This window comes from Dasypus novemcinctus, chromosome 12, assembly GCF_030445035.2.
Source record: "Dasypus novemcinctus isolate mDasNov1 chromosome 12, mDasNov1.1.hap2, whole genome shotgun sequence".
Taxonomy (NCBI): domain Eukaryota; kingdom Metazoa; phylum Chordata; class Mammalia; order Cingulata; family Dasypodidae; genus Dasypus; species Dasypus novemcinctus.
Genome location: NC_080684.1, coordinates 92955656 through 92977740, shown reverse-complemented (window position 1 = coordinate 92977740; position 22085 = coordinate 92955656). Strand labels below are relative to the sequence as shown.

Genomic DNA, 22085 nt, shown 5'->3' with positions numbered 1-22085 from the left:
GGGTCACCTGTCTATCATCTTCAGCATTCATTACTTATTGCACCTATTGTAGGTACAATAAATAAAATAAATAAAAAGATCAAAGGGAGGTGAATTGTAATTCGGTTTTGGAACCCCATTAGGGTAAGATTATCTTTTGTTTATTTGCGGGTCCCCACCGTATGGCACACAGTAGGCACAGAGTAAGCTCTCAATAGTTGATCCTGGGAAGCAGATGTGGCTCAATGGATAGCGCGTCCACCTACCATGTGGGAGGGTCCAGGGTTCCTTACCCAGGGCCTCCTGACCTATGTGGCCAGCTGGCCCATGTGCAGAAGGGCTGAGTGCAAGGAGTGCCCTGCCATGCAGGGGCGCCCCCACATGGGGGTGCCTTACACGCAAGGAGTGCATCCTGCAAGGAGAGCCGCCCCATGTGAAAAAAAAAAAAAAAGCGCAGTCTGCCCAGGAGCAGCGCTGCACACACAGAGAGCTGACACAGCAAGATGACATAACAAAAAAGAGACGCAGTTTCCCAGTGCCACTGAGGGTGCAAGCGGACACAGAAGAACACACAGCAAGTGACACAGAGAGCAGACAATGGGGGGGAAGGGGAGAGAAATAAATTTAAAAAAAAAAAAAGTTGATCCTGTTCTGGGACCTACTCTACCTACAAGGGACTGGCAATCCCCATGATGCCATGTTTTGGAGTAGAATGCCAAAGATTCGGAGAAACCTAAATTTTGAGGCTTCAGATTGTTAGGAAGTTGTATCTGTATCAAGGAAGGAAAACAGACATATTTTATTTAAATATTTGCTAGCCTTATTCATCACATTTAAATATTAAGACCTATGATACATAGGCCTCTATTTTTGCCCTACGTCCCACAAATATTAAAGGTATGCCTGGTCTGGTGTTTGGAGTTTACCAAAAGCTCCTTTTAAGGATTCATGATTAGATTCACACATGAAAAGTTTCCTTTCATAGGATGCTGACTGCACATATATTTTGGAGAAGACCTTTCCCGGGGGAAAAAAAAAACAAAAAAAAACAACTTACTTTCAAGTCACACTAAGAGTTCCTGTCCCTACACCTAAACCTCCCAACCTTGTAGGAAAAAGTGGCAGTCATATTGGAGAGAATGGTTCAGGCAATCTTGGGAAGAGATCAGTTCTACGGGCGTAGGCCAAGCGTAGGCAGAGGGAGTTTGGAAGCAGACAGACTGCAGGCTGGTCAGGGAATTTGTAGAATGGAGTCTTTCTTTCACAAATGGAAGGTTGAGAAAATAGATGGCAACATCCATGTTCCAGGGAGGAAAATAGAAGAAGAAATTAAGAAGGTGCTGGGAGTTTCTATCTAAAGCCATGTTTACAAATCATTGCTTATAGAACTCAGTACATGGCCACACCTACCTGCAAAGGAGGTTTGGAAAACAGGCTTCAATGTGCTGATCTATAAACTCTCCTAGTGTGGAAGAAGGGGAGAATGGGTACTGGGGACCAAGGCACTGTCTCTGCCCTAGAGAAGCTTAAAGGAAATTCCTAGCATAGTGTCCAGAATCCAGCAAGTGACTCAGAACTATTGGTTTCATTATACCAACAATCAAAAAAAAAAAAAACAAGTGGAAAAGTCTGTTACTTTTGTGTGGGAGGATATCTAAACCCAGAAGCTCCCCCATATTAGCAACTATTTTTCAAGACTGAGCAAAAGTGTAGATTTGGAGTTAGAACGCCTGAATTTAAGTCACTTAGGGAAAACATTTCCTGTCAGTTCCTAGACTACAAGGTAGAGATGATAATAATAGCCTCTTCATGGCTTTGGTATGAACACTAAATGAAAAAGTCTATATATTGACGCCTCTAGCATAGTTTGTGGCACACAGTACTACATAAGTGGGTTTTTTTTTTTTCCATTCATCTCTTCATTCATTTATTCACTCAGAAATATTTATTGAGCTCCTATTGTGTACTAAGCACTCTGCTAGGAGGTAAAGAGAGAATAATGAATGAGATAGATTGTTCCAGACGTCAAGGAGTTGAGTTACTGCTTAGTGGGAGACAGGTGTAAAGCAAAGTTACACAAATAACTTATCATAGTTGTAATAATACTATGAAAGAAAAGTACAATATAAAAAGAGAATCCATGTAGAAGACAGACAAAGAAGACCTAGATGAGAGTGCTTATAGAGAAAAATGGACAAGTAGATGGCTTGGCTTTGAGAAATAATTAGAATGTATAATCAACAGAAAGAGGGAAGGAGAAAGAGGTAACAAGAATGATGTCCAGGTTTCTGCCCTGAGCAATGCGTAGATGGTGCCATTTACTGATAATAGGGGAAACAGAGGCAGGGGTGGACAGATGGATAGATGGATGAATAGAAGGACAGATGGATAACAGTTGGACAAAGGAATGGGTGAATGGATGCTTCATTGGGCAGATAGAAGAACAAATGGAGAAAAAGGAGTATGGATAGCTCAATTTAACAAGTCCCTGATGGAGAATGTAGGATATAACTCAATAAAGTGGTTAATAATAAAATATCATTCAATTATGTTTCTTTTTTTTTCTTAGATTTATTTTTTTTTATTTCTTTCCCCTTTCCCACCCTCCCCTCCCCTCCCCCCAGTTGTTTGCTTTCTGTGTCCATTCGCTGTGTGTTCTGTGCTTGCCTGTATTCTTTCAGCAGCACCAGAATCTGTGTCTCATTTTTTGTTGCGTCATCTTGCTGCTTCAGCTCTCCTTGTGTGCAGTTCCATTCCTGGGCAGGCTGCACTTTTTTTCGTGCTGGGCAGCTCTCCTTATGGGGCACACTCCTTGCGCGTGGGGCTCCCCTACGTGGGGGACACCCCTGCGTGGCATGACACTCCTTGCACATATCAGCACTGCGTGTGGGCCAACTCATCACACGGGTTGGGAGGCCCTGGGTTTGAACCTTGGACCTCCCATGTGGTAGGCGGATGCCTTATCCATTGGGCCAAATCTGCTTCCCCTCAATTATGTTTCATTCAAATATGTAGGGCAGTTATTAATATCTTAAACGGAGATAAGGAGAGGTAAAGTAACTTGGCAAAACCAGAACATGAGTCTCCAAACTTCCCACCCTTTCCTTTTTTCTCTCTACCACACATTGCCTATAAATAATGAGAAAATCAGCAAGCAAGGCAAGAGGAGGAAGTGGGACAGTACAGAATGTGCCTGGGGAAAGGACTTAGGGAGCAGAGAGAAAAGAGTAAACCATTCTGCATCTTTACTTTGTACATCTCTTCCTTTCCTTCACAGGACCAAGTACTTCCATGGCAAGAAGGTTAATGGAGACATTGAGATCCGAGTGGAACAGGTAGGTGGTAGCTGAGTCTTTAGTATATCACCTTGACCTCTACAATTAGGGCCATTTACAAGAACAACCTTGTTTCCATGTTTCCATGGCATCTTCTTGGAACCATTGGGACTAGAGAGCATAGTTTGAGAGTGCTGAGTTTAAATCATGACTTGCTTATTTGCTAGGTGTTGGGCAGGTGACTTAATCTCTTTGTGATTTAATTTCCTTGTATTGTTGTTGGGATTAAGAGATTTTAACCCTCAAAAGAGATTAGAATCATAAATACTAGCTCATGTTATTACTGCTAATATATTATCCAGAGGTCTTATTTTACAAGAAAAGAACACAAACTTGCTAAAGGCTGCATAGAAAATCAGTGGCAGAGTGAGGGCTAGAATTTTCTGCCTTCTGAACCCAGCTCTAGGTCTCCTTTTATTCATTCCCTGAACACTTGTTGAGGTCTTACCCTGTGCCAAGCATCGTGCTCAGCCTTAGTATAGTACATCAAAGCAGGGGTTCTAGGGCCAGACTCTTGATTTGAATCCCCACACCATCCTTACTAACTGTGTGACCTTGATTGAATAGTATGTAAGCTCTCTGCAGCACAGTTTCCTCATCTGTATAATTGGGATTCTATTAGCATCAACTTCATAAAGTTGCTGTGAGGATAAAATGAGTTAACCCATGAAAAGTGATTAGAACAGTGCTTTAGTGAATGTTACCCATTCTCCCATCATCATCATCTTCATCTTCATCATTACCATCAAAGGCCAACAGTCAAACTAGGCAAGTTCCTTGCCATAAAATTAATTCAAAGAAGTGCTATAAAAATTAGGTAGGGGTGTGTGTGTGTGTGTGTGTGTGACTGCTCTTCTCCCATTATTCTTTGAACTTGGGGCATTACAGGAACAGAAAGGCCTTCTGAGCATCACATTGAGTTGGCTTAGTATTAAAGTACCTAAAGTTTGAGTATAAATTTGATCCTGTGTCTTTCAAGTCAATCCAATGTCTACTGTTTTTCCTTCAATGGCAAGGAGTAGGTAATTTTTATACATTTAACAAATATTTGTCAAGTGTCTACTATGCTAGCTACCTAACATGTGGGGAAAGAGAATGTAGAAGCTAAGACTGTCCCAAAAAGCCTGTGACCTAGTAAGGGAGGTGAGATAAGTCTTTGAGAACTCCAACACAGGTGGGAACCAGGGAGGAGGTGTCCAAACTGAGTGCTATGAGCAGCAGAGGTCACAGCTAATTGAGGGAATCAGAAGTGGCTTCAAGGAAGGGGTGGTGTTTGAAATGGATCTTAAAGGATGGTTAAGATGGTGAAATGAAGAGCGTGTGGGATGGAAGTGGCATGAACAAAGGCCAGGACACCAGGAAGTACCGGATGTAGAAGGGTGGGAGTCCACTCTGGTCCCTTTGTCCCCAACCCACTCCTCCTCCTGAGTTCCATCTCTCAGTAGAGTACCACCATCTACCTTCCACCTTAGCTGGAAACCTGCACAGTCTTGTGGATGCCTCCCTCTCCCTCTTCCACTACACCATTCACTAAGCAGATCCTGTTAATTCCACATCCCCCTAGTACATCTCTTTTTCCACCCCCACTCCCTCTATTTTCAGCTGGACCATCACCAACTGTCATCCAATTCACAGCCTCCTAACTCCATTATTTTTACCCACCCCCAATTTGCTCTTCATACTGAAGCCAGACAATCTTTCTAAAAAGCAATTGGATTCTTTAAAGTCTTAGCTTTAAAATTGTTCCCTCAAAGACTCTTTCTCTGACCATCCCCATCCCAATCTAAATCAGGTAACCTGGTTTTTCTCTTTCATAACACCCCAGTTTTTCCTTCTTTTCCCTTACCGAAGTTTTTAACTCTATGTTTAGGGGTGCCCTTGTACGAGGGCAGGGACCATGGCTGTTGGATCTGTGCCAGGCCTGTTAAGAAGCACGGGCCTGGCACAGAGTAGAACTGATCAAGTATTTGTGGAATAAATAACTGATAGATTCCACAGATTCCACTCTGCAAGTCAGTTTCCAAGTGTGACAATAAATCCTTGCTCCTTCCTCTTCCCTCAAAAATCTGGGTTTTACATAAACCATCTGGTAAATGCTCAGTTGCCAGCTGTGCTTAGCCCTGCCTCATCCCATTTGTGGCAATCCCAGAGGATGCTTTAATTTTCCCCTCTTATCTCTTTGCTGCCTTTGGCTCAACTTATGGGTGTAAAATCTATGAGCAGAGGCCATTGCCCTAATAATAACTCACCCAAGGGTTCTTGGGGCACTCAGACATTCTGGAGGGTTACAAACATCCTGTTGAATATTGTTTGAATGCTGGCTAATTTAGAATCATACTGATTTCAAGTCATTGCCCTCCATGGAAGCTGGAAGGTGAATTAGCCAGAAGACAAATTAGCAGGTCATTTGGGCATATTTTCCCCTGGAAGACATGCCTCCCAGACCCATCTGGGAGTCTGAATTGTTTGCCTCTGGCCATCTAGATCAATCTGTGAGTTCCATAAAAGTCCCAGGAATTTCATATGTGTCCTCTAGCACCTGGGAAAAGTCTTAGGATGAAAACCACTGTTTAGTCTGACCTGGGCTCATTTTAAGAGTGTCTCCCAACTACATGACAAATTAACTAGAAAATTGCACTGTCTGGGTTTTTCTGGACACGGAGAATGAGTTGGTTGTAGTTAACCTGGAGGAAGCCCCCACCCCTTCTCTCTACCCTCTTCCCCACAGCTCAAAAATGGTTTACCTCAGCTCTTCCAGAGCTGGAAATTATGAAACCCTGGGGAGGCCAGTGTGGAGAATTGCATCATTTTGCATTCTATTACCCAGAATGCCATACTGGCTCTGCAGGAGCCTCTCAGCAATGTCCTAGTAGAACTTGAGAGGATCTGGCTAGGGTGGTTGGCATGTCAAGTTCTTCTCTGTTTATTTTCTCCCCAGGCACAAGTCACTCCACTGTAGGGCTTAGCAATGAGGTTGATGAATGCATTAATATTAAATAGACTCACAATTCTAAAAGACTAGCAGGCTAAGACTTGGTGGGATAATCTCTTGGGCTTCATTCTTCTCTAATAAAAAACATACTGAAATTACCATAGTCAGCCTTTCCTCAGTGCTAATGGAGGTACCAAGGAATAAGGAACAATACCTTGTTCCAGCAGATGGAGGGAAAGGCAAGACTTTGAGCAACTCCAAGTCCAGTGGAGGAATCTGGACAAACCACAGACTTACATAAAATGTCAGTGGTTTGCTTGGAGTCCCTGTCATGGTGTAATATTGGAATGGGATGAGGTTAAGTAGATGTGTGTGGGTCCTGGGGAAGCTATTGATTGGAGGCATCAAACTTCTACCTTTATGTTTCCACAACACAAATGTCTTCTGGAAGCAAAGGTAGGTTTTTGCCCTTAAAATATTTTAAACGTTCAAGACCCCATAGTTGTATTTTCTCATTCCCATTTTAGCCTTCAATGCACAATTCTTTCTAGAATTACCTTTCTTTGCATGGGCCTTAGCTGTACATATTGCCATAAAGACTAGTGATATATCAAGAAGCTATTTTCAACACGATAGAGAAATAGAGGTTAGTATTGCTTCAGTTTGGTGGATTGATTACAGGTTGAACATCATCCCAATTAGAAGATGATTACCTGATAGAAATACACTTTGAGAGAAGTGCATAATGGCTTGCCATGGGCCTCTGCCCTTAGCTTTGTTATATTCCACCTTCTTAACAGGGACTTCTATAATTGCATATGCTGATAACTTGAAGCAGGACAGGAAAGACACTATGCTGAATTAAATTGTATAGTATCAAATTGAATAGAAATGCAATATAATATCCCATTCAAAATCTCAGTTGCAGAGAATCAGGACTGGTGAAATCTAGCTTATTAAAATCACATGAGAGGGAAACGGACTTTGGCCCAGTGGTTAGGGCGTCCGGTCTACCACATGGGAGGCCCGCGGTTCAAGCCGCGGGCCTCCTTGACCCGTGTGGAGCTGGCCCATGCACAGTGCTGATGCGCGCAAGGAATGCCGTGCCACACAGGGGTGTCCCCCGCGTAGGGGAGCCCCACACGCAAGGAGTGCACCCATAAGGAGAGCCGCCCAGCGCGAAGGAGGGAGCAGCCTGCCGAGGAATGGCGCCGCCCACACTTCCCGTGCCGCTGATGACAACAGAAGCGGACAAAGAAACAAGACGCAGCAAAAAGACACAGAAAACAGACAACCAGGGGAGAGGAGGGGAATTAAATAAATAAAAAATATAAAAAATCTTAAAAAAAAAAAAATCACATGAGAAAAAAAGACCTAAGACTGGAGTTGAACAAAGCTTAATATTTGTAGGGAGAAGTTTGGTGTAAAGGTTCAGACTGTGGGCTCCAGAGTGAGTTATGGGAGATGGATCTCCATTGTGCTATTTCTTAGCCTTGTTGACCTTCTGCTTAATATCTGTAAGTATCAGTTTCCTCCTCTGAAAAGTGTGAATAATAATGTATACCCCGTAGAGTTATGTATGGATTAAATGAGTTAATTCTATATGCTTTAGCATAGTTCCTGGCACTTAGTAAGTATAAAACTGTTGTGGTTGTCACTCCCCAAAGCCTGATGCCACTTGGTCTGCATTATCAAAGCAATGCTTCTAGAATCCAGGAAGGTGATGGCGCACATGCACACATATGCTATGTTAGTTGAACTCTGCCAGAAGCTTCAGTTGTAGCCTCACCCTGTAAAGGGATAATAGCCATCTGGAATGGATTGGAGTAAAAGGAGACCAGAAATCTGTGAGCAAAGGGAATGAGTGTAAAGAATTGGAGATGTTTAGCCCAGAGAAAGAGAAGAATGAGTGGTTGATAATAATAGCTATATTAACTATATGTTGCACCCTTAGAGTATAAAGCTAACTGCTTTTTAGTGTTAAGGTGGGTATTTTTAATATCCCCATATTAAAAAAACTGGAATTCAGAGAGAATAAGTAGCTTGTCCAAGGTCATCCAACTGGTTAGTACTAAGAGCCTGTTTTTGTGTTGTTTTTTTTTAATTGATTTTGTAAAAATATTACATTAAAGAAATATGAGGTCCCATTCAACCCTACCACCCCCACCCTACCACTCCCCCCCCAGCAACCCTCACTCCCATCATCATGACTCATCCATTGCACCTGGTAAGTACATCTCTGGGCATCTCTGCACCCCATGGTCAATGGTCTACATCATGGCCCATACTCTCCCACATTCCATCCAGTGGGCCCTGGGAGGATTTACAATGTCCGGTGATTGCCGCTGAAGCGCCATCCAGGGCAACTCTAAGTCCCAAAGGCGCCTCCACATCTCATCTCTTCCTGCCATTCCCTATACCCATCAGCCACCATGTCCACTTTTCCCACTCCAATGCCACCTTTTCTCTGTGGACCTTGGATTGGTTGTGTCCGTTGCACCTCTATGTCAAGAGGAGGCTCAGATTCCACATGGATACTGGATGCAATCCTCTTGCTTTCAGTTGTAGGCCCTCTAGACTCCATGGTGTGGTGGTTGTCCTTCTTCAACTCCATCTTAGCTGAGTGAGGTGAGTCCAATAAATCAGATTGTAGGAGCTGAAGTCTGTTGGGGCTCAGGGCCTGGCTATCATATTGTCAGTCCAGAGATTCAAAGAGCCTGTTTTTTAACCTAGGCAATCTGACTTCAAAGCCCTCCTCTTATCCACTACATTTTTCTGCCAGTGTTGCAAATATCAAGAACAGTAACCAAAATGTATTGGTTTAAGTATTCAACTTAAATAATTTTATTTCAACCTCACAACAAACCTATTAAATGGGTACTATGACTATCCACATTTGGCAGATGAATAATCCAAGGCTCGAAAAGTTTATATGACCAGCTTGATATGATTGACAGAGGGGAAATTTGAACCCAGATTTCATCTCTATGTGTGCTTAACCACCATCCTATATTGTTTCACTGGGGTTAGGGTTTAGGCTAATGGTAAAATCTTACACAAATGTGAGTTTCAATGTGGTGTATTCAAAACTACTAAGCAGTGTTGACAAAAAGATGAATGGACCTCTTTAGGAGGTAGGGAGTCACCTGTGCATCAGTAAAACCTGAATGGCTAACTTGGGGAATACTTCATGGAAAAATTTTTTTTCAAAGATTTATTTATTTATTTAATTCCCCCCCCCACCCCCCGGTTGTCTGTTCTCTGTGTCTATTTGCTGCGTCTTGTTTCTTTGTCCGCTTCTGTTGTCATCAGCAGCACGGGAAGTGTGGGCGGCGCCATTCCTGGGCAGGCAGCACTTTCTTTCGCGCTGGGCGGCTCTCCTTCCGGGCGCACTCCTTGTGCGTGGGGCTCCCCTACGCGGGGGACACCACTGCGTGGCAGGGCACTCCTTGCACGCATCAGCACTGCACATGGGCCAGCTCTACACGGGTCAAGGAGGCCCGGGGTTTGAACCGCGGACCTCCCATGTGGTAGACGGACACCCTAACCACTGGGCCAAGTCCGTTTTCCCTTCATGGAAAATTCTTATGCCCAATGGGAAATAACCTTTTTTTTCTTTAATTTTGGGGGGAAAGGTAATATTCAAATGGTTAAAAGAAAAGGTTCAAGGTGGTATATGGTGAAAAGTCTCCTTTTCTCCCTTGAATCCTATACCCACCAATCTAGTTCTCTTCCATGAAGTTAACTACTATCACTAGTTTCTTGGACAATTTTCCAGACAGTCATATATGCATATTTTCCTTTGTTTCTTCTAGATGGTAGTTGGGCAGAAAAAGAGAAACCATTCTAAGTATTTCAAAAAGAAGGAGATTTAATGAGAAGGACTGGTTACAAATGGGTTGAAGCAGGAAATCATATGAACCCAGAGCCTCAATTGAACTAAATTCACTGCTTTCACTGCCACTGATGCTATTTCAACTGCCACTGTTAAGCACTGAACAAGAAGCATGAGCCTACATTCCCAATGATGCTGCAGGAACTACCACCAACTTGCTATAATTGCTATTGCTGTTGAAGTTTCTGTAGCTGCCACCAGAAGTAGAACTGTTGCTAACTTCTTCCTGACATCTGCTATTGCATGGATGCCTCTCATTGGTGGAAATTAACTGGTACCATGTTAGCAAAAGAATCTGAGAAATCTAAGTTTTAGGCTTTCCACCCCCACACTGCAGGGGAAATACAGAAATATATGTGTGAAGCTGTGGCAATAGACAGTAACTGGTATAGTCCTCTCCTTTATTTTTATTTTTTAATTTATTTTAAGATTTATTTTTATTTATATCTCTCCCCTTCCCTCCATTGTCTGCTCTCTGTGTCCTTTTGCTAAGTGTTCTGTGTCTGCTTGCACCTTGGTGGCACCGGGAAACTGCATCTCTTTTTTGTTGCGTCATCTTGCTGCATCAGCTCTCTGTGTGTGCAGCACCATTACTGGGTGGGCTGCACTTTTTTCGCACAAGACGGCCCTCTTGCAGGGCACACTCTTTGCACATGGGGCACCCCCACACAGGAGCACCCCTGCATGGCACAGCACTCCTTGTGTGCAGCAGCTCTGCCCATGGACCAGCTTACCACATGGGTCAGGAGGCCCTAGGTCTCGAACCCTGGACCCTCCCATATGGTAGGCAGACACTCTACCAGTTGAACCACATCCACTTCCCAGTCCTCTCCTTTAGCTGCTCAACATCCATACATACCTTTCTACGTACCCAAACTATTCTGCACCCTTATTTTTCACTAACATATATTGAAGTTAATTCCTTGAGATTACATGCAGAGCTGCCTCAATCTTGTTAAAGTTGCCCAAGCCTCTGCCATATGGACATACCATAACTGATTTTCTGTAATTTTACTTTATAAAAAATGGTAAACCTATGTCATTTCAAATATTTGTTAGTGTATCTGTAGACTTTTCTCCCAGTTGTTGTAAGTGATTCCAGCAAACAACCCTCCTTTGTCAGTCTTCCTTTGAAAGTGGCTTGGAAGAGAGCTGCCTCACCCAAGATCATATCTCTGTCCTAGGGGCAGCTATGGTCAATATGGGCCAACACTGGCTCCTTCACTCCAACCTGGAGCAACCCTGAGAGGCCAACTTAGCTTCAGAGTTCCGAGTGCAGTTGGTGGAGGCCTCAGTTGACAGTGAAGTGCAGCCCAACTTCTCCCTCTTCCGAACCCTATTTCCTTCCTTTCCCTTCCCTTCTACTGTTGGTGATTCTAAGAACATTCGCTACGGAGTCTCCCGCATGCTAAGATACATCTCAGAGTCTGCTTTCCAGGGAAATCAACCTGCAAGAGTATAATTTTGATAGATATTGCCCAGTTGCCCTCCACAGAGGCTGTGTAGGTGATCTATAGACTCTTCTGGTGTGGGTTTTTAGGACTCTATGTGACCCTTGGGTTCTGGAATCTATTCTGCACAGAACGCTCTCCTGGTTACAGTCCAAGCATTGATGCTGAACTCTGATGTGCTCCATAACTTGATCTTCCATTTTGACCTCCTTGTGTTTGAAATTCACCAGAGCTTGGCGTTCTCTGCAGGGCTGAGTCCGGCAGAACTCTACTCACTCTGATCCGCTAAGCCTTGTTTTGTTAACACAATCCTGCAAGATTTATTTGTTTGGCTTGGCTTACTCTGACCTCAGACATTCTGTTTTGTATTATTTTTAAAAGCCTGCAGGTCTCCATGGAGGCCTTTTTCTTTTCAAATCTAAGAACCAGCTGTGGGAATAAAAAAGCAGGTGGGACACTAGAGTGCATTAGCTGAAACATAACTCATAAGAGGAGCAAGTGTTTCTCTCTTTAACACGTTGATTAATGTGGATTTATCAGCATCCTGGGTCTATCTTTAGGTTCACCGACTTAAGAAGACAATAGGGAAGTAGAGAAACAATAACAATGGTTATGAGAGTATACTTTTATTGAACATTTACTGTATGCCAGGTGCTATGTTAAGTGCCTCCCATGTATCAACTCATTTAATCCACACAATTTGCCTGAGATTACTGGAGATACTTAAGATCAGAGAGTTAAATAAATTGCCCAGGAAGGGTCACACAGTGAGAATGTGGGGAAGCTGGGATTTGATTGAACCCAGGTTTGGCTGACTTACAGGGTCCTAATTTTTAACCAAAGTATATCTATCAGAATATACATTGGATCTTTAATTTCTCTTTATAAAGCTCATTGCCCTTCTTAGTTCAGGTTCCTTCAGTCTATATCCCAGTTTCTTCCCAACTTGCTCAACTCTTTTATCTACCAGACAAATTACAAATTCGTATGAGATGTTCACCCAGCAAAAGACTCCTCCTTTCCTGGCCAACCCTGATGGCTCTCACTCATGATTTGATGTTTCTGGCTTATTGTTGCATGGCTCCCCTGTTAATAATTCTGTTTGTTCTTTGTTTCCCCAGACTCCGAGATTAAATGTTAGCTATTTTCTTTCAAGCGTAACTACGTAATTTTAGACTACATGAATAGTACAATAGCTCAGACTCTGGAGCCAGACCACCTGGGTTTGAATCCCACCTCTGCCCCTTGTTGAGCAAGTAATTTAATATCTCTGTGCCTCAGTTTTCTTATCTGTAAAATGGAGAAAATAGTAATAGAATGTATTCATTGAGCTGATGTGAGATCATAATAAATTACTGTATGTGAAGCCCTCAGAGCAGGCCTGGCATATAAAAGTGCTGAGTGTTACTTAGCTCAATAAGTATTTTGCTATCACCTTCACATCATTCAACACATATTTCCTGAGTTGCTTCTAGATGTCAGTCTCTGAGATCATTAAGAAATGGAAAGGATATAATCCCTAGTCTAAAGAAGTTTGCAGTGTAGTTGGGGGCTAAGAAACATTAAAAGTTCATGTTTATATGTGTGCTTTCATTATTTATATATATGTCCAATCATATTTCCCATTGATATATGGCAATCAGTTGGCACCTAGATTAAATTCCTAACCTTTCCCTGACAGTTGATAGTACAGGTCCAGGCCAGGGTGTTCAGTGAATGTTTGTTAAATGAATGGATGATGTGACATAGACATAGAAGGATGGAACCAGAAAGGGAACTTAGAGATACTGTAACCCAGCTCTCTCATGGAACAACTGCGGGAACTGAGCTGCAGAGAGAGGAAGTGACTAGACCTAACACGAACGTCGGTTTACTGTTGGAGTCCCAAGTGTGGACAACCCAGGCTCCCACCTGCTATGTCATTGCTTCTCCCACTCCTTTTTCTGCTGACTAATGCTGTCTTTTGTCATCCCCTTTTAGGAAGCCACTAATCCCCTCTGATGGTTTTAATAGCAACCAAATCAATCAAATACACTCATCATGAAGTCAGTATTTTCCACGTTTACCTGCAAGAGGCCTTCCTCTGGAGGGACTGGGGGGAGGAATCTTGGATGGAGTGCCAAGCCACAGCTGATAGCCAAAGGAGAGCTCCAACCAGTGAGGCTGGGAGAATCCCAAGGCCATGTTTAGATGAGCCCCTCCATTCTAAACCCAACAGGGATGGCTTTGCCAGGTGGCTGATATTTTGGGAAGCCCAGATCATACTTTATTAGTCATTAGCTGCTGTGTTTGGTAATTTATCCTCTCTTGCTGCCACCCCATTCCACGGATATCTTCTCTACCCCCTGTTAGCATCATAGATAAATGAGACTCCAATGTAAATTAAGGAGACATTCTGGAAGAGAACTCATTGAGCCCTTTAGTTTTTTGAGGGATGTCTAATAAAAAAATTAACAGAACTCACCTTTTCTCAACCTGTGCCTTTTTTTTCAAGAAACACATTCTGAGGACCTGTTCTGTATTTGGCCTTAATGACAGAATCCCACTCTCAAAGTGTTCTTCATGTAGTGGGAAGCTTGATGTTTAGGGAAGTCACTATAAAGCATTGTGGTGAGGGCTGTCATAGAGATCTGTCCAAAGCATAATGCAGGCACAGAAAAGGGAGTGCCAACCTTGCCTTGGGATCTTCTTAGGGAAGGCTTCCCAGAGAATTTAGTGCTCAACTAAGGTTTGGGGAAGAAAATTAGGGAGCTTAAGGCTGAGAAAGAGGTAAATGTGTGCATCAGGCCTTCCAGCTGCAGAGCATGTTTTAAATCTCAGCTTGTCACCTGTGGGGGAAATGACCAGAGTATAGGGTTCATGAGAAGTGGTGGTGGGAGATGAATTTGGAAAAGAAGATTGAGACAGTCTGTTCAGGTTGGGTTTTGTAGGGCAAAGAGAGCAACAAGAAATTCTGTCCCAGAAGCAGTCAGGACATAATGGACATTTTAAAGCTGTGGAATATGATTATATTTTCATTTTACAATGCACTGATAGTGGTATTAGAAGAAGAACTAGTTAGGAATTGTGGCATAAAACTGGAGTCAGGGAAACTCAGCTCTGGATCCAGTGACTATTATGCTTCTGTATCAGGTATATGGACAGAATTCATAACTGCTGAGTGCATGAATGTCCTTGTCACTGTTGTTCCTTAGTCATTTAAGCTTCATTTTTATACCTATAACTTGTATTTGAGAAGAGAAGAAGGGTGGGGAGGGGAGGGGAGGGAAGAAAGGGGAGAGAGAGCCTGTTTTTCTTAAACAGGAAAGCATGGAACCAGACCTGCCTGGTGTGTTTGAGCTGGCACTACATAAAAGCAAGCCACTTGCAGCTTCATCTTCTTCACCATCTTAGTACCAGCCACTTGCCTGACCCATATCATATTGCACACTCCAGTTTGCTCCCACTCTCCCTGATCCCTGGCCTTGGGATCCCTTTGCCTGCTTATGATCTACCTCCTTTACTTTCTTCTCCCTCATCTTATACCACTTCTCCAGCTTTGACCTTCAGCTTTTCTTGGCCACTGTTTCTGTTTCCTGCTAGCTTTGCCATTGGCTTCACCATCTGGGGTCTGGCCCGGGCCCTGCTGAGTGGAGCCCCACGGGGTTATATCCAGCCCCTGCCCGGATGTGCTTACACACTGGATTTGAGCCTTTGCCTTTCAGTAGGAGTCAAGAGTTATTAATTAACCCAGGGTGGAGCCTATTATGAAACATCCCAGAAAGCTGGAACAAACCAAAGGGACTGCTGAACTCACAGCAGGCAGAAATGCCTTTTAATTGAATTGTATGACTTCACCACAAAAATCTGTCTGGCTGTTATGCTAAACTGGAAACTGATCTATTAGATTTTCTAAGGAATCTCCCAACCCACCCTGGCCAGAGTCTCCCAGGAGGACAGTGGGGCCAACACAATGACAGGACTTAGGTATGGAAACGGCTTTCTTTGGAATATACCAAGTCTGGTGGCACTTTCTAGTCCCTAGGAAAGAGAGGGCAGGTCCATATCTGAGAATAAGCTTATATATCCTACAATGTGTATCTATAAAGTTACATAGGAATTTTCCAAGGTATTACTTACTTTAGAATAGAATTCAACCTTAACTGGACCTGTCTTGGACCCCTTCTCTCAAGGGTGCCATGAGTTTCCACAGATTGTCTATCACGTGCATGATAGCTGAACAGCCTGTGGTCTGAAGGAATAAATGAGCACACCAGTGTCTAATCTCATGCCTATGGAGTGCCAGGCACATGCTAAGTACTTTATATGGATTAGTTTATTTAATCCTCATCACTACCCTATGAGGAATAAGCACTGTTAATTTCCCCCATTCTCCAAATGAGGACACTGTGGCAGATCTGGAATTTGGTCAGTCTAACTCCAGAGACCATGTTTATAGTTTTTCACCTCTATGCTATTTTACCTGCAGAGGTATATTCTGGAGAAGTTAAAATCCAGAGAAGACTTGGTAGTTTTCTTCTAATGTGTAAAGGTCTGGCTTGTACATCAGGCTTGTTCTACAGGGCTCAAGCCACTTAGCTTGGCACACAAAGCCTCTTGTGGGTTAGCCCAGCTTGCCTTTCTAACCTCATCACTCCCCATAGCTGGCCTTAGACTTTAGTTCTACCAAACCACTGTGGCTCCCCAACTCCCCCACAGTCCTACTACCATCTTGTATTCATACCTCCTTGCCTCGGTCATTTGCAAGTCTATGATCCTGAGACATCCTTTCCCTAATTTTACCATAAATACTTCAAGATTTTAGCTCAGACGTTATTGCTGTGCTGACCATCCTTTCTCTCCAGGCAACTCATCCCTGCTCCCGCAGCACCTCATATTCATTTCTACCATCACGGTTATCATATTACTTTGAAATCACTAGCCTACCTGCCTATCACTTCCTCTAGACTCTGAGCTCATTGAGAACAGAGACAGTGTCTTCATTCAGCCCACAGATACTTACTGAGTGCCTACTATGTGCCAGGTGTTGAGGCTATAGTAGTGATTAAAGTCAGATTTGGTCCCTACTTTGATGAAGTTTAAACTCTAATGGGGGTGGACAGATATTAATCACATTATCTCTCTCTCTCTTTCTCTTTCATGTGCACACACACACACACACACCATATTTACAAACTGTGTCAGGAACTGCAAAAGGAAGATGTATTGTGGTAGCCTGTGGTGGGGAGGCTAGCAGTGAGCACTTGTTCAGGTACATAGTAGGTACTCCAAGGGCCCATGTATACATTCTGTGCTCAGGAAATATTTGTCACACTATAGGATAACCAAAAGAAAAAGTTTGATTTACCTAAGAACTTCCCAATAGACAGACCCACCCCAAAATTCCTTTGCATCATAAATAAGACAGGTAAAGCAGTTGTCTGACATCAAGTATACAGGTAAAGCAATGGTACATTATGATACAGAAAATGGAATGCTTGACTAACATTCAGGGAGCACGATGTGCCAGTCAGTATCTAAGCAGTTGACTCCTATTAATTCATTTAATCCTCTCCATAACGCAAGACATAAAAACTGATGAAACTGAAATACAGGCAGGTTAAGTTTCCTGTCCAAGGTCACAAAGCTAGTAGGAATCCGAGCTGAGATGTGGGCCAACTGTTCCAGAGTCCATGCCACTGACCCCTGCATCCTACTGCCTCTCCAGCTCTCCTGGAGAACTGGGACTCCTCAGGTTCAGTTCCTGGTCTATAGTTACAGTAGAGCCCACCTACCACGCACCTTGTCTCCTCCCTTGCCAAGTGTGGCTTTGGAAGTTCCAAGAGGAAGAACATGGCAGTGATAAGAGGGCAGCACCCGACCCAAAGCAGGCTGCGTCCCATCATAAGGCAACAAGGCTTGCATTTTTGGATTCCGAGAATGTTTGGGAAAGAAGAAATAAGGTGAACTCTTAAACTATCAGTTACGTGTTCTTCATTGCTTCAATACTTTTCACATGTATTTAGTCCTAGAGCAACCCCTGTGGTGTAAATCTCCTTATTATCCAGATGAGGGAATTGAGTCTCAGGGAGGTAAAATCGGTTTTACGAAATATGTGATTTAGGCATAATTTGTGACTGGAAACTATGTCTGACTAGTTCCAAAGCTTGTGATTTTTCCCTTCACTCACTTGTTATCTACCCAAACCTGGGAGAAAAAAAAAAAAAAAGACTTGCTTATCTCAGCTTAGAGCAAGTTTTCAGATTTACTTTCTCTGAGACTGGTTTTCTGACCCCCTTTCTCTCTGTTTCTGGAACTTTCCTTTCCTCTCGCAGCAACTACCCCGAGGTTCCCTTCATGAGCTTATGGGTGGGTTCTCAGCCTGTTTAAAATGGAACTGGACCAGGTGACCTCCCACCCAGCCCAGCTCAGGGCCTGTCCAGACGGGGAGGAGATGGCAGGCCACCCCCCTGCAGGGCTGCCAGGAAAAGCAAGGGGAGGCCAAGGGGCTTGAACTTGCCCCTTGCTGGAGCAACTTGCAGGAGCCTCAAACTTTGCATTCATTGGAGAGAATCAGATTTTGATTACTCGTCTGAATTGCTTATTTTTGAACAACTGCTTTGCTCTCTCTCTGGCTCCCTTTGCTCTCCGTGGTCCAGGCTCCCAGATGTCTATGGGATAAAGGCCAAAGTCTCCAGGCAGCCCTGAGGCCCTGCCTAACCTGGCACCAGCTGAGCTTTCTCACCACCTCTCTTTTCCTCTCCCTGCTTAGGGTCCCCAGGAGAATCTTGGAAGGAGCCAAATAATAATCTAGATGGTGCCTTGTTTATGGTGGCGTTCTCTCAAGTTCTGCATCTAAGTTTCCAAAACAGTTATTTCTAGGTACTGAATATATATCCATCTGTCCATCTATCCATTCATCCATCTGTCCATCCTTCCTTCCTTCCTCATACCTGTTTATCCATTTACCCATCTCTCTAAAACCTAACTCCCTATTCACTTTTTTTGTGGTCTCCAATAAGTTCAAAACTAGCTTTTATTCCCCTAAACACCTTCATGAAATTTAGTATTTAATAACAACAACAATAATAATGAGTCCCACATATTAAGCACTTGTTACATATATGGCAGATGCTTTGCCAAGATTTTACATTATATAACTCCATTTTATCTTTACAGTGACGTGAATTATCTATTGCCATTACAGATGGAAAAACGGAGAGTCAGAGAGGTCCAGCAATGCCGCATTAGGAGAGCTAGGATTTGAACCCCTGTCTGCCTGGCTCCTAAGCATCCCATTCACTATGAAACACTGTATCTGCCTAACACCCACCACTAGCTCATCCCTCATTCTTGCAATACTCATTTGCTCTCCCACCACCCTTCTTCTGCATGGCTTATAGGTTCTTTTTATCCTGACTTTAACTGCCTTTTGCATATTTTTAACGGGAAATTACATTAAGATTCTGAAAATAGACAGGCTCATTTCCATTAACTCTTACTATTCTTCCATAGTATTTTACTTTTGCTTAGGAAACGTTGTTTCCTAAGACATATTTTGAGACAGTACAGTGGACAGAGGCTCCACGGTGGGTCCAGATGGTCAGGGATTAAACCCTGGCTCTGCCTCCTTACCTATGGGACTCTGGGCAAGTGACTCCATGTTCTGAGCTTCAGTTTCTTTACCCACAAAAAGAATATAGTAAGATATATACTACTGTGTTTGGTGCATTCTAAGGATTTGGTCCACTTTAGTTAAACCTGAAGAAATTCTGGATCTTGATGGACTTGTATGTAAAATGAGGAACTGGCAAATGCGCGGTGCAGATGCTACCTCCCAGCCCTGCTGCCTGGGGAGACACCACTGCTCCATGAAGGATGATGCCACCTACACTTAGGTGCAGCTTCATTATCTTTCTCCACTCAACACCCAGGCAGCAAGATGAAACCTACTGGGTGGCCTCAGAAGAACTTTCAGTTCTCACATTCTGTGGGTTTGATACACATCTACTTAAAAAGAATGGTAAAATTATGGATAAGGTGGTTGGATCCTGGACAGATGAATTCTGTTGGTAAATATATGATGGAAACGAAGAAACCAAAAGCCAAAAGCCACATAACGCTGACTTCTCTTCTGGCATCTCTAACTTGGAGTTGTCTACTAGAGTGGCTGTTTTCCAACTGGACTCCTTCGACCCCTGCTGTTCCACTGACATGCCTCATTTTGAAAACAATTGAGCATCTTTGGAAGAAGCAAGAAAGAGAGAGATGCTGAAAGGTGGCTTATAGGCTTAGTCTAAGTCATCCCTTTTTCTAGATCAGTGGTTCCCAAGAGACAGTTTTGCCCCCCAAAGGATATTTGGCAATGTCTAAAGACATTTCTGGTTGTCACAACTGGGGGATGCTGCAGGCATCTAGTGGACAGAGGCCAGGGATTCTGCTCAATGTCCCTCAATGCACAGAACAGCCCCACACAGCAAAGAATTACCCGGATCAAAGTATCAGCAGTGCCAAGCTCGAGAAATCCTGTTCTAGACTGAACAACTTGGAGACCACACCGTTTGTGTAGGAGCCTTGTGGTGCCCTAAAGCCAGGGCTGATAATCCAGTTTATGATGATGTAGGCTTCACAGCCCACTCCAAAGTCCCTTCATATCTAATCATTACAGTAGCCATGGGACAGAGGCAGGGCAGGGGCCTTCTTCCTCATTTTTACAGGCAAGGAAACAGAGCAGTTATTTCCATGATTTCCCCCAAGATTCCATGGCCAGGAAGCAGCAGGAATGGAATTCAAACCCAGGTCTGTCTGACCCCATGCTCAGTGCTCTTTGCATCACTACTACATACCAATATGTGTTCCCTGGCACTGTAGCCAATAGCCCAGCAGAGACCAAGAGCCAGGCCCAAAGCTGAGGGGCTTGGGGGTAGCTGGAATGAGCCTGTCCACCTCCAAAGCCTTATCACTTGCTGGTTTTTAACCATCTTTCAAAGCAGAAGATGTCTTTTGTTTCCAACTAGATCTTATATAAAATCCACTATTTAAATAGATGTAAAAAATAGAAAGAACTACTCTCTGATTGCTGTGTAGATCGGTGAGAGATGCAAGAATGAAAGTATCTGACATCCCTCTTTGGACTGCCTCTTCAGAATTAATTCTTCCATCCTATAACCACTCCCTCCCGTCCTGCGATTCTGGGGGCCTCTGCACACCCTCTGGTTGGAGGATCCTAGTGGAGTGGTGAAGAGCAGGGGCCCTGAGCCCAACCCACTTGTTTGCATACGTGGTCTAACCACCACCACCCAACTGTGTGGCCTTGGGAAATAGATTTAATCTCCCTGCCTTGGTGTCCCCAGATATAAAGTGGGCATAATAATCATAGGCCCTGTCTTATGACAGTCAGGATTAATTGCATTAATACAAACACAACCCTTAGAGCAGTGCCTGGCACATAGTAAGTGCTCAGAAAATCACTGTACATTTTAATCCTAATATGAACTTAAGATATACTAATTAATTATAAATATACCATAATACAATTATTATGTTGCCACTGGAACTACTAATGGTATGCATTCTATTACTACTGGTTGTACTCTTAGTAGTCTTACAACTTTCATTTTCACTTCTCCAATGTCTACAACCACTGTTTCTCCTACTTCTGCTTCTGTTGCTGCAGCTTCCACTACTATCGTTCCTACAGAGATAACCATTAGCTCCCCCACCCCTGGGCACTGTGACTGCCAAGTCAAAACAACCTTATCTGGGTCCTCAGAGCCTAAGCAGGTATGAAGATGCAGAAAGAAACACAAGCCCTCGCTACCAGGCCACCACTGGCTCATGCTGCATCTCCCGTATTCTGCCTGCACTTCCCTGGCTCCGAGTTTCCTGGCAGTTATTTACGAGTTTGCGAGCTGCTGTTGATGAGGCTGTGGATGTGATTCTGCATTTACAATGTTTTCTCAGAGCCTACAAGGTTGGGAATGATCCATTACAGCTATTTGTTGACACTGGCCAAGCGAGTACCCTTGTGAATCAAGAATGTCGTTGATTCCGAGGCCTTGAGGGCCTGCCTGCTCCTGGGAATGTGGATGGAGAAACCTCCCTGCTTTTGCTTCTTGCTTCAGGAAGGCATTGACCCCAGGGGGGCCATTTCACCCCATGCCGCTCCTGGCATCCCCATTTGGGAATTCACTTTAGGCTACGCCCTATCTGGGTCACGCAGGCTTCGAAACAGTCGTGGTTCCCTTGGGAAGGGAGTATGAAGACTATAAGCCAGAGGGAAGAAGAGGAACTCAGCTTTTAGAAACATGAGCCCCTATTGAGGAAAAGGAATCTGAGACACAACCCATTTGCAGGGAGGCAACCGGCGCTTGGGCTCCTCCCCCTTTCCCAGCCCAGCGTGATTGTTGAGATATTTCACAGTGGACTTTTGGAGGGGCGTCCAGTTCACACCAAGCTGCCTTAAATGCTTGGAGCAGAAGCCTACGGGGACTTGCAAATCAACCTCAGGAAGA

At 43.7% G+C, this 22085-nt stretch overlaps 1 protein-coding gene across 3 annotated transcripts in view; it reads left to right on the top strand.

The window, feature by feature from the left end:
- The window catches only part of SYN3 (synapsin III), a 540064-nt gene that overhangs the window by 68836 nt on the left and 449143 nt on the right, over window positions 1–22085 (top strand). For all 3 annotated transcript variants that reach the window (XM_058308679.1, XM_058308680.1, XM_058308681.1), the window contains one exon: window positions 3257–3314. In XM_058308679.1, the coding sequence (XP_058164662.1) occupies window positions 3257–3314 (58 nt within the window). The remainder of the gene's footprint in view (window positions 1–3256; window positions 3315–22085) is intronic.